The sequence below is a fragment of the Alnus glutinosa genome, chromosome 11 (assembly GCF_958979055.1).
Source record: "Alnus glutinosa chromosome 11, dhAlnGlut1.1, whole genome shotgun sequence".
Taxonomy (NCBI): Eukaryota; Viridiplantae; Streptophyta; class Magnoliopsida; order Fagales; family Betulaceae; genus Alnus; species Alnus glutinosa.
In genome coordinates, this window is record NC_084896.1 from 23,860,909 (window position 1) to 23,873,074 (window position 12,166).

Sequence of the window (12,166 nt, forward strand, 5' to 3'; positions counted from 1 at the left end):
ATGGAGGAGGATATAAATGGTGCATTAAAAGGCTGGTGGAGGATTATAATGATGGGCCTGTTGGGGACAGAGTCAAATTCCCACCTGGCCTTTTCAATTTTGTGAACCCTAGGGCCCGGAGATTTCTAAATTTGAGAAGGGGTGATGGTTGGGGAATGGAAATAGGTCTCTTATGGCACTTTTTGTTTTTTTGTTTTTTTTTTTTGTAATATAGATACTTTTTTACCTTTCAATATTGATGGGCATGGATATCTTTCCTTTTTATGGATCCAGACTTCTTCGAATTGTGTGGCCATTTCTTTGCAAGCCTTCTTCAAAAATACTCTCTATTAGTATACAGAAGCAAGAATGTAAATGACATAAATGAATATATATATATATATATATATATATATATATATATATATATATAAGAATAAGATGTCACCAAGTGCTTATGTAGCTCAAAGAGATGAATGGCCCTGCATTGTGAGAGAAAATAACCTGTTAAGACTGATGGGCAGACACCATATATGGCAAGAGCTCTACCTCTTTGGGCATTTGTCTTATTATATACAAGTACCCTGCCTTTTTATTCCCTCAAGTGGTAAGTTTCTCAGTAACTGTAAAATTCTCAGCAAAATCAACTCTAAACTCTTCATCCAAAAACTATATGCACTTCATTTTTGCTAAATTAAACGATAAGCACTACTTTTGAAGTTGCTAATGTCATTAAGAAGGCAAAAAGCCCAAAAAGAGCCCACCAATACTAAGTCTGTCATTTCTAAGATACTGAGTGTCTCCTATTTCTGGAAGGTGTTGATTTAACTTCTTCAGGGTTTGCAGAACCAAGACTATCAGATGAATCTGAGCCACTATTCTCACCTTGCCCCCCTTTGCTAGACCAAAGCTTTGAAAAGATATTCTTTGACTTAAGCAGCCCTTTCATTTTACTAATGGCAGCTTTGTCTACATTACTTTTACCATCTCCATTTCTCTCACTAACTCCAACTCCATTGCCCAACCTTAAAGCAGCTAGCTCCCCCTTTAGGGCCTTGAGCTCCTCAGCGGTGGCTACTGCATCCCATTCTTCCTCGGTGTTAGTTGTTGCTGACCTTGAGCTCCCATGAGAGCCACCATTTAGATCCTTAATGCCTTTGGGTAGGTCAGGCGTGCTGCTGCCGGATGATGCAGCAGCCCTAACCTGCTCGAAAAAGAGCACCTGCACAACTACACGCAATGGGAGTCTCTCATTCTGCACGGCATGCATGCACGCATCAACTGATAGCTTCTTGCAGTCCATCAGCTTGCATATCCTTTTCCTCTCGCTCTTGCTGATCCCCGGGTGCTCCTGCATCAAGACACAGCAAAGAATGCAACTCTATTTAGATATTTCCTAGCAAAAATAACCAGATTAAACTTGAATTCAACAGCAGTAAGAATTGTCAGCACTTTGATAGATAACAAAAATTTCTAGTCTCAAACCCTAATACGACAAAATGTAAAGCATGTTTTACACCATGGAGTTTGCAATTTAATGCATATGCACCATAAAAATCGTTTGAGAAACTCTTACCTTTAGATACATGTCAATGGCGCGGTAAAGCCCGTCATGAGCAGGCCTAGAGATACCAGACACCATCTCAGCAAGATCAACAAAATTCGATAAGGGTAGATTGGGATCCTTAGAAATTTCAGCAAGGTATCCATCTATCAGTTTTGCCACCATCAGCTTTGAAGCATCTGATAAAATCCCTGGCCTTCTTGTCCCCAGAAGCTCATGCCTTGTTTCTAGTGATTCAATCTCAGCATTCTGATCTTGCATTAGGAACTCTTGTACTATTTTCTGTACTGTATTAACATCATACATTGTAGCACCATCTTCTGGTGCTCGTATCAAAAGATCATGTACAGAAGCCTCCTCCAGTTGCTGTCCTAGTCTCCTCACCAGCTCGCCCTTAGCCATCTCCCCCAAGTCCAGAGAAATGGAAGCTTTCAACAACTTGAGCAAGAAACTACAAGAGACACTGCCTTTCTCTGCAGGCAACAGCCACACTATTGCATCTACTATTGACCGATGCTTTACCATATCTCCAGACTGAATCGTACCCTTGCTGAATCCATGCAACCTTCTATAAGCATAGGCCTTTAAGGCTTCTCCAATCACATCATTAGAAACTATCCCTTTGTTTTTAATATTCATTAGAACACGCTTATATAGATCGTTTTCAAGCTCACACAAATCCTCAACCCACCAGTCATTTGGCACTAGACGATTTCTGACACCATTGCAGTTCAGATCATTCCCATTTTCCTCTGGTAGCTTCTTCCGGTTATAGGTATAGGACCAGTCAACCTTGGAAACATCAACACAGGCCTTGGTAGCTATAGATTCAATGCAACTGCTGACCACCTTCAAGTCCTCAGATAATGGTAACAGAAACTTCGTAGTCTGAAGGGCAATGATTGAGTCTTTCCAGCTGCGGAAAATGCTAGAGCTAAGAAAGACGTCAATCTTGTAAATGAGGTTTCCTCTCTCCATGGTCTCATTCATTTCTAGGTACTCAGCTGCACATCGAGCTGCAACAACATTGTAAGCATTGAGGGTGACCGTCATGCCATAACAAAACTTCGCACATATCTCAAAGGCAGCAGGGCCACCGGGAATGTCAGAAATGTGAACTTCATCTGTGTTCTCTTCATTAGTGGTTGCGACCAGCTTCTGCAGGCGGGCACTCTTTGACAGTAGAGGAAACTGCACTCCAGATATTTCAGATTTAGTATCAAAACATATACATATTCACACAACATATATGTATTGTTATGAATGGAAATAAGCAAAGTTGAGCCAAGTTACTCTGCTTGATTTCATCATTGAAATTGTAAACTAGATCCCAAAACAGGCTTGGTCCTACTAGAGATGGTAATGAGTCAAAGCTAGTGCCAACCAATGCCTCTGTTAAAGTTCTTCATTGCATGTCTTGATAACCACGTCCACCAATTCCTTATTAGCCCCTTTTTATTATTATAATCAATTAAGTTATAAGGTAGTCATTTATCATTTTTCTGACACCCTAAAAAGTTGGTTCTACATTGGGTGGGTGGATGGTGAAGGTAGTATATGGGTGCTAAGTCCTACATTGGTTCCTTACTAAATGATATTGGGCTTTATAATTAATACCAAAGTGCTCTAATTATAACTTTAACTAATCCTTTTAAAAATAATAGGGCAGATATGGCCAACGCTTTTCCTAGGTTAAGAGTTTTTTAATAATCTCTATACAGAAATAAATTATATATATAGTATTTTCAATAAACAAACAAGCTGAGTACATAGCTTGGAGTTAAAGGACTGCTCCAAGAGCATGTCAGAACTCAGAGTTTACAAGCTGAGCTAGCTTAAATCATTGTCCCTTTATATTTTGGAATTAGTTAAGTACCTTTTTGTATATAAGCAACCAAGCATGCACTTTGTCTAGAGAAGGAAAGGGTAAAGGCTTTAAAAGATAATAATAACAGAAGCAGCCACAGCAGATAATTACATAAGGATCAGCCAATCTAAATACTAAATCGATTAAATATGATGGGTAAGTAGTTAGGGTGCCTTCTATGAATCTTGAAATCCTACATAACAAGGACTGTGATACAGTGTTAGAGATGGAAAACTAAAAAATTAAGAGCTAAAACAAATTATCTTCATTACATACTAAAAGTACTCGATTAAAGAATATTGAACCTTATGAAGATAGAATTTCACATCCCCTACAATGAGAACAATGTCTGTTGACAAGTCACTTGACACATACCTGCACATTGATTAGTTCCATGGTAAAGTTACTGAGAACGCAATAAATACATAAAAAGAAATGTCAAATATAAGCAAGCCTTCATTATAAGCAATGAAGAATTTCTGAATTCATAGAAAATCTTTTTTAGACTATTTTCATCTGTTCCCTACTTGAGAAACTTCACCAATAAGGTAGATAATAATAACTTAAGTCGGAATTCTTTGCAGTTCCATGTAAAATTACTCTCAAGTTCTAGTTCTTGCCAACCATGTCATTGATTTAAAATCGAACATGTAATAAATCATGTTAGTCCATCAATGAACAGATAAGCCACTAGAATAATTTCGTAAATTTACCATCTAGACTGTTTGAAAGTCAAATACCCTGATTCAATTTCAATTGAAGGCATTCTACTACATGTGCACCTCTTAAATGACCAGGCAACTGGACAACCATTAAACTAATAGAGCTGGAATCTACTTCACCAGAGGTAGCATTCCAAAACAGACCCAATACCAAGATATTGCAAGTCATTAATCATAAAGGGATTGGAATTCAGAGTGAAACAACTACAAATTCCTGCAAGTAAGGGATATTGCTACTCAAGTGTAGTTTCAAATACATCAAGCTTCAAGTTACCTTCATGATGGTTATATAAATGTCCCTAGTTTAGCCTTATATTTACCGTCTGTGGTCTCTATGAAAAGAATATGAAGGTTTACAAGCATGAGAGACAATTTCCCCACAACATTCTCGAAAAGGGAAAGAATTCAATGACACTATCATTGCTCAAGTTGGATAACTGTTCTCCATGACTTTTAATACCTTAATAGCTATGATCATATATGTACTCAACTTTCCCCACAATTCTCCATGACTTGTAAAACCTTTTCTACCTAGGATCAGATATGTACCCAACTTTCCCCACAATTTTCCTTGACTTATAATACCCTTTTTATAGCTAGGATCAGATATGTACTCAACTTTTGGTTAATCTATACATCCAAAGTTTGGAACAGATGTAACGATTAAATTTTGAGGGAATGATTACTGAATAGCTTCTTATTCACTCAATTAATACAACCATCATTTTTTATTTTTTTTAAAATCCCATCACATTCAATAGCCAAATAATGCCAACTAAGGAGCTACTAGAAAAAACAATACTATAGTACGCGTACCCAACAATCAGAAATGCTTAACATTTATGAGGCACTAGAAGAAAATTTAACGCACCTAGAAAAATTTACAACTTTAAAAAGCAGAAGCAATTTTCTTATTTCCTGACATTGTTAGAACTATGAAAACAGAGCACTTCCTCTCAAAACTGAAATGCCAACAGAGGAAATAAATTATCTAAGGTCAATATCAAACCTAGCACACCAAAAAAGTACAAATTTAAGGCAACAAAATGGGCAAGCTCAAATAGAAAGATGATGAACCAAGAGAACTTTCAAGCCCACCAAAATTTATTTTAAAGTAGGTCCTATTTTTTATTGAGAAACGAAGTTGTTATCAGTCACCAAAGGGAGCTGGAAATAGAGCTCAAGCCATTCTTTAGCTTTGAGGAGAGTATCTGAAAATATAACTCAAAATTCAAACTTCACTGTAAAAGTGCTACAGTAAGTATCAATGTAAATGACGAACATGCTACAGAAGAGATGCAAATCTAATACAAAAGAGGGCGCAAAGAGAATTTTAATGAACAGAGCAACTATTGAAAGAGCCGAAGTCATCAGCAACAGGCTTGAACTGGAATGCATCAAACATAACAGCAGCATCAGTAATTCCTAAACAGTACTCCAAAAGAGAAGTGATAGAACACAGTCAAGAAAAAAAAAAAAAAAAAAAAAACACTGTAAATGATCTCACCTGACATTGTTCCCATCAGTCTGAAAGGAATCCGGCTTCGATCCAAGTTTCATGAACTTCATCTTTGAAAGCAAAAAGATCAGTTTCAGCCCTTATACCTTCAAACCAGCCTTCTCCAACACTCAACCGATTAGTACTAGACACTACCACACATCCTCAGTGAACGTTCATAAACCCCACGATCGAGGAAATCTCCCCAGAAATGGAAAGAAATACGCCTAAGTGTGGGGACCAGAATTTCTGAATGCAACCAAGTTCCTGATCTCCAAGAAAGAAAAGAAGTATCTCAAAGAGGGGGAAGGATATATGCTTGTGGGGGTATGAGAGCGAATCTTTGACAGCAACCGAGGCAAAAGAGTCCGAGTAAGAGAGAGAAAGAGATAAAGGGAACCGCAAGATGGGGTTGTGCAATTTTTTAAGAAAAGGTTCTCTTGAATGCCAAGAGAGCCAGAGAAGAGGCTGTTTCCTTGGTCGGCGGCAAAGCCCACGGAGCCCGGGCGCACCTAGTCAGCCCAGGAGACATAGCCAACAGAGTCCTAAGACTAAAATAATTCTCAAACCAGTGACACCACAAGCACAAATCTGACTCCACCTCACTCCTCCCACTATTTCTTTTCTCTTCCTGATCACTTTGTTCCTTTGTTTTCCATTTTTTTAAGGATTCACCCCACCAATGCGTCTTGTGGACTTTAAAACTTCAAGTTCCAAACCCAAAAAAAATCAACTTTATATATGATTTTTTTCAACCGTTGAAGTTTGAAAAAACCTGAAACAGAAAACAGCATCTCGGTATCAGTTGAATAAACCACCAAAACGGTAGACAACAAGCATCTCTCTTTATTTTGCACAGTATCGGAATAAATTATAGAGAGAGATCACAAAAACAGAAGTTAATTTATAGTAATGAACAACCGAACACATCAACAACCAACAACAAAATCACCACAAAATTTTAACTGAAATCTGACGAAACTATCAGAATATATCACAGAAATCTAGTAAAATATTGATGCTGAAGATCATGTCTATGTTGTATAATGTTGAGGCTCTAGAACCCCACATGAAGAAATATGCCCAATATCAAGTTGGAAACATTAAGACAAAGGCCCAAAAGCCACTCTCCGTGTAAACACCAACAGAACCCAAGACCCGTACATCAAATCAAATCTTCAAAGCTGTATAGAGTAATAATAACTTAGTTACATGGAATAATTTGAAATCAAGCGAAACCCACTTCAAGTTTGAGGTGGTTTATCAGCAAAAACCAAACCAAGAACTTCAAAACCATATCTAAGAAGAAGCAAAACTCATACAAAATCTTACACCAGCATTCCAATCTTTTTGCGTCAAGAATCAGAAAGAATTCAGCGGAGCAGTGACACTGCCATTAAGACTGTCCATGAGAACTTTAATAAGTCTGGAGGGCTGATCAACTCGGCAGCACAAAAAAAACAGGACCAAAAGCTAACGAAACAACCCAAAAGCTTAAGCAGCCATCAGAAAATGAGCTGGTTCTCACAGTCTCTGCGTCGAAAACCTCAAGTACAACCACAGAGCCCACCCAAATAACACATATTATAGTAAAAGCCAAGCTGTAACCAAATGTTTTAACAGTCTCGTTAGTACCAACACTACCACTTTCTCAAAGCACAATATTTTCCCTTTCCCTTTCCTTTACTCACCCACTTTTCTTTCCTCTATGATTTCCCTGAAAAAGTTGGATGATATTCACTCAATTTTGGGAGCATTAACACTCACCATTACACTTGCTCAGTCATGCACGCCACACTGACACTACAGCTTTCTTGCTGTTACCCCCATAATCCGGACTCCCTCATTAAATGACCCTTCACTTGGTTCCTTATTAACCCCATTACCCACCTCTCTCTCTCTCTCTCTCTCTCTCTCTCTCTCTCGTACTATCTTATTCTTCTACATCAAGGTGCTGCCAGTAGCACCAGAAAAACTTAAAAAGAGTGATGATCAAACAGTACCATACTACCATACAAACTATACGTAGGCTTTTACATGTCACACTTCAATTGGCTGCGGCTTCAAAATGTCAAAAAGGTTTATTTCCTTTGTTATATTTTAATTTTTTTTTCTTCCGGAGCAATTTTTTATGAAATATTCTGGACTTTATTGGTTATTTATTACAAGCTAATATCCATATATAGCATCATTTGGAATTTTGGAGAATGGCAGTGATATGTTTGTTAATATATGTTGGCGATGCTTTTTATTTTTTTATTTTTTAAAAAATATTCTGATATGATATAAAGATAAAAACTTTTCTTTTTTTTTTTTTTTTTTTTCGTATTGTTAAGATTTTTAGGATTTTTTTTTTTTTAGCAAAAAAATAAAAATAAAAGTAATTATAAATAACTCGACACATAAAACACTTAAAATTAGTTTTATTTTTATGTCATGTCACAACCAAAAAATAAAATATATTATTTAAAAAAATATTTTAATAAACAAGCACAATTTATGTTTGGAATAGTTTGTTAATATATTTATCTTGAAAACAAAAATAAAAGATAAAAAAAAAAAAAAAAAAACACTGCAGAGTTAATGAATTATTTTAACAAACATATATCTTGATCACCTTTGTCTAGACACAAGTACCAGTCTCCCCATTATGAAAAGCCACAAATTGCTCTGAAAAAGAAAAAAGAAAAGCAACAATTTATTATTATTATTATTATATATTTTTTTTAAAAAAAAAGCAACAATTTAGCAACAATTTAATAATTTCTTTAGTGCATATGTATAGTCTTACGAGTGTTAGCCTAATCAAAATTAGCAGGTTATATATATATATATATAGAGAGAGAGAGAGAGAGAGAGAGAGAGAGAGTTATCACTATTATGAGATTTGGATCTTCAAGTAATTTCTAAAGCAATTTGAGTAATAAATGTAAAAGGTTTATACGACGCCCATCTTTGTGAAAAGGAAGGTGAACAGCCAAAAATCAGTTTGAGCAAATAGGTCTCATATTAACTCTCTGGCATTTATTATTCAAATTGCTAATAATTCGACCGATATTTCCGTTGGTGGGCAAATATCTTAATTATAGAGCTGGCCCATTTCTACTTATTGCGTCTGGAAGAAACTTGGGATAAAATCAATGTAAAATGTGGAGGGAAAATTATTGGAATTAGGTAGATTATAGGTATAAGCCAATTCAAGTTTCAATAATTTAGGTGCTTGAGCTTGACCCACTTAACCATGTTCTTTAACTTTTTCACAATTTCACGAATTGCATGCTTTGTCCATAGCCTAACCGAGCTAGTTACATGAGAGAGAGACGAAGTGGTCACTATTCACTAGTCACACCACCTTATCTTAGCTTGACTAGCTCTCATATAATTAATATCATACATACAAACATTTTCAATAAGAACTGAAAGGAAACAAAAACAAACGGAAAAATAGGTTGATCCCGACCCTGACATTTGGGTAGGGAATAGCGGGATTGGAGTGTTCGGACAAGTTTTCAAAAAACTTAAGAGTGTGGGACTCACCTACTCAGGCACCAAATTAACTCTCTCACGCCTTGTTCAAAAGGTATATACGGTACGATCCATTTAGACTTGCCTTGAAACATATCATATTCCCATATGAGCACAGCGCGATAAAAGTGCAAGATTTTGGTAAACTTACAAACTCATAACGAGTAATGCTAAAAACTAGGTTCAGTCTCGATCAACTTTTAGATCGGTACTCTTTAAATGTAGTGCTGACTGTATCCCTGAAAACAACTCATGAACTTATATATATGAACCAATGAAATTATATCCATATCATTCCTTAAGGAACACTGAATTTTTTTGTTGAAATTCAAAGAGGAAAGACAGTCTTAGATTGAATGAGATCCAAGTCATTATGTGGTGGGGGTTTTCGGATAAGATTTGGTCAACGAGTTACCTGTCATGGAGGTTGTTCAAAGGTCCTACATGCCTAATCTTGGACATTTGGATGGCAAAAGGTTACTGCACCAGCGTGTGGAAAAGGACCCTTCCTACATCGACTTTGACCTTTTCTTTTGGAGACTACACACATCTTCTTTGACCCACCACATGCCTTGGCCAGAATATTTTGTTTGGTACATACTTTGAGGACAATCATCATAACACACTTACTGCTTTAGTGTTACAAACCATACAAGTGAGAGCCTGGAGAAGCACTTATATCTTCCTAATATTTGTTGCCGATGATGCAGTTGATCGCACGGTCTAATACGGTCAATGTATACTTGCAAAACACATAAGGATAGTCGGAGACTTATTGGGGGTTGCCGGTATAGAAACTCTTTGATGCTTAATTTAGCAAAGGGGAGTGAGAATTTTCTAATATTGAATATAGGTGTAAGATGCTACCCGGAAAGAAAATATGAGATCGAACCTTCCTTACGTAGAACATTCCCTTACGGGTTATGACTTTAACCAAATTCTGCCATGAAATCACATTGTAAATTCAGATTGAAATCACGGGCATTCTTTAAGTAATTGTTTTTGCCGACATGGTTGGTCGAGCTATCTAGGTTTTTTTTCCTATGATCGAGTCCTATTGTATGTTTTCTATTTTATTCCTTCGTGTTGGCCTTTGTACTAGTCTAGTCAAGACTTGCCGTTCGAACTTTGTCATCATAATCCGAATCCTAGGCTTTGGTTTTTTCAACCGGGCTGGCCGAGCATATATATATATATATATATATATGGTCTATCACATGATATTGTACTTAAAGTTAGTAATTGCTACTACTTTGCCTTGTGGCCTAATTAGTAGATATGTACCAAGTAGATGGAAAAAGAAGAGAATGGTACACATTCTTGCTTAGTTATCTAACACAATGCACATGGCCGCCACTGCCTTCCTATTTTAAACCTCCATGGCATTTGCTTGATAACCCAAATAGACAAAAACGATGCCCAATCATGGCAGCCATTGGTCTTGATGGTCTACATTACATGAACCAATGAATACCAGAGCATGGCATGCGTCAGAGTAGAAGATTGTCGATGCATCATACAATTGCTGCCTTTTATGCAGAAAAAGAAAATAAATATATAAATAAATAAAATATATATATATATATATATATATATATATATATAAGAACATGGTCAGGACCACAGCATTAGCCTAAGCATCTTTCCCATGTTTCCCGTTGATCTACCGATAAGAAAAAACGAGAAAAGATCGATTCCGGGGGGATTTTAAAAAGGGAAAAAAGAGTACAAATACAAAAACTGAACAGATACATTTAGATCTGCGCTTAAATATGTCTGTGGTCCTTTCCCTCCCCAAGGGTAAACAAAGTTTGTCTTTAAATTGGGTGGATTTGGAGAATTTTTTTTTTTTTTTTTTTTTTTTTTTTTTTTTTTCAATTTAGGGTTTTTTTGGATTTACGGTTTCAAAACGAAAGATTTAGTCCGTTTGGGTTTGCGACTTCAAAAAGTGCGATTTGAAAACGTGATGTTTAAAAACGCATTTAAACGTTTAGGAAAATCACTGTTTGACCTTTAAAATTGTGGGTTTTCAAAAAGTACCACATTGCTTGTGATTTGAAAAGGCAGATGTTCTACTTTTTTAAATCGCAATTTTTTAAAAAACGAAATTTCAAACGATTCATTTTATGCGATTTGATTTAAAATCACACTTTTTTATCTACGAAATTGCCATTTTGTTTGAATCACTTGTAACCTCATTTGACAACGCTAAAAAGCTAAAGCATTAAAAGAAACAACTTCAAGCATAAAACATTCAAAACTACTTTTATCTTTACGTCCTATCAAAACTTTTTTTAACAAAAAAAAATAAAAATAAAAATAAAAAAAGAGTAAAAATCACCCAAAAGTTTTATCAAACTATTGGAATTGAAAATATATCAAATATTCAAAGCCAGTCAATTAGGCTACTATATATATATATATATATATAGCTCTTACAAATACAAATTCCCAGAGTAATCCAACTTTTAGTTCTTTCTTTCTTTTGGGTTTTGGCCGTTTGGCTAATGTAACCCCTATCCTAGTGCCTGTTAATGTTGGTGAACTTTTTTTTTTTTTTTTTCCTTTTTCCTTTTGTTTTTCACGTTGAATAAGAATACTGTAATTGTCAATAACTAGTGCTTCTTTATGTAAATAGCACGAACTTTGTCACTGTTTTTGTTTTATTTTTATTTTTATTTTTTAAAAATATATATATATATATATATATCTGACTTTTCCTCCCATATGCAACATTTTCATGCCTAACTTGCTTAAATGTGGAAATGTTCTTTTCGTTTTGTTTGGTTCTGGGTAGTGATAGAAAAAAGAAAAACATAAGTAAAAGTAGAGAGAGAGAGAGAGAGAGAGAGAGAGAGAGAGAGAGAGAGAGAGAGAGAGAGAGAGAGAGGGCTTTTTGGGGGGAGGGAGCACTTTGTTTGATTACTTAGAATTTAGATAGTGTAAATTGTGTAGATATTCCATAAGTATTAAGTCTTACATTTAATATATATTAGCTAGGTGGAATCGAG

At 35.8% G+C, this 12,166-nt stretch overlaps 1 protein-coding gene across 3 annotated transcripts; it reads right to left on the reverse strand.

The window, feature by feature from the left end:
• Positions 1 to 434: 434 nt before the first annotated feature.
• LOC133881971 (BTB/POZ domain-containing protein NPY2) lies at positions 435 to 7,561 on the reverse strand. 3 transcript variants are annotated; one of them, XM_062321050.1, is made up of 6 exons: positions 7,398 to 7,556; positions 6,963 to 7,231; positions 5,640 to 6,405; positions 3,716 to 3,785; positions 1,556 to 2,734; positions 435 to 1,330 (listed from the first exon to the last, which is right to left on the reverse strand). In XM_062321050.1, exons 3-6 carry the CDS (start codon positions 5,699 to 5,701, stop codon positions 764 to 766), a joined length of 1,878 nt encoding a protein of 625 aa, XP_062177034.1. In that variant the 5' UTR covers positions 5,702 to 6,405; positions 6,963 to 7,231; positions 7,398 to 7,556; the 3' UTR covers positions 435 to 763. The 3 variants fall into 3 exon arrangements, with proteins under 3 accessions (XP_062177034.1, XP_062177032.1, XP_062177035.1); XM_062321048.1 differs by having other exon boundaries at positions 6,953 to 7,561; XM_062321051.1 differs by lacking the exon at positions 3,716 to 3,785 and having other exon boundaries at positions 6,963 to 7,561.
• Positions 7,562 to 12,166: the final 4,605 nt, after the last annotated feature.

Coding starts and splice junctions, on each gene's coding strand:
- LOC133881971 (XM_062321048.1), bottom strand. CDS start 5,701: ATGAAGTTCATGAAACTTGGATCGAAGCCGGATTCCTTTCAGACTGAT. Junction 3,786..5,639: donor ACTGATGGGAACAATGTCAG/GTGAGATCATTT, acceptor ATCAATGTGCAG/GTATGTGTCAAGTGACTTGT. Junction 2,735..3,715: donor TGAAATTCTATCTTCATAAG/GTTCAATATTCT, acceptor TCTGGAGTGCAG/TTTCCTCTACTGTCAAAGAG.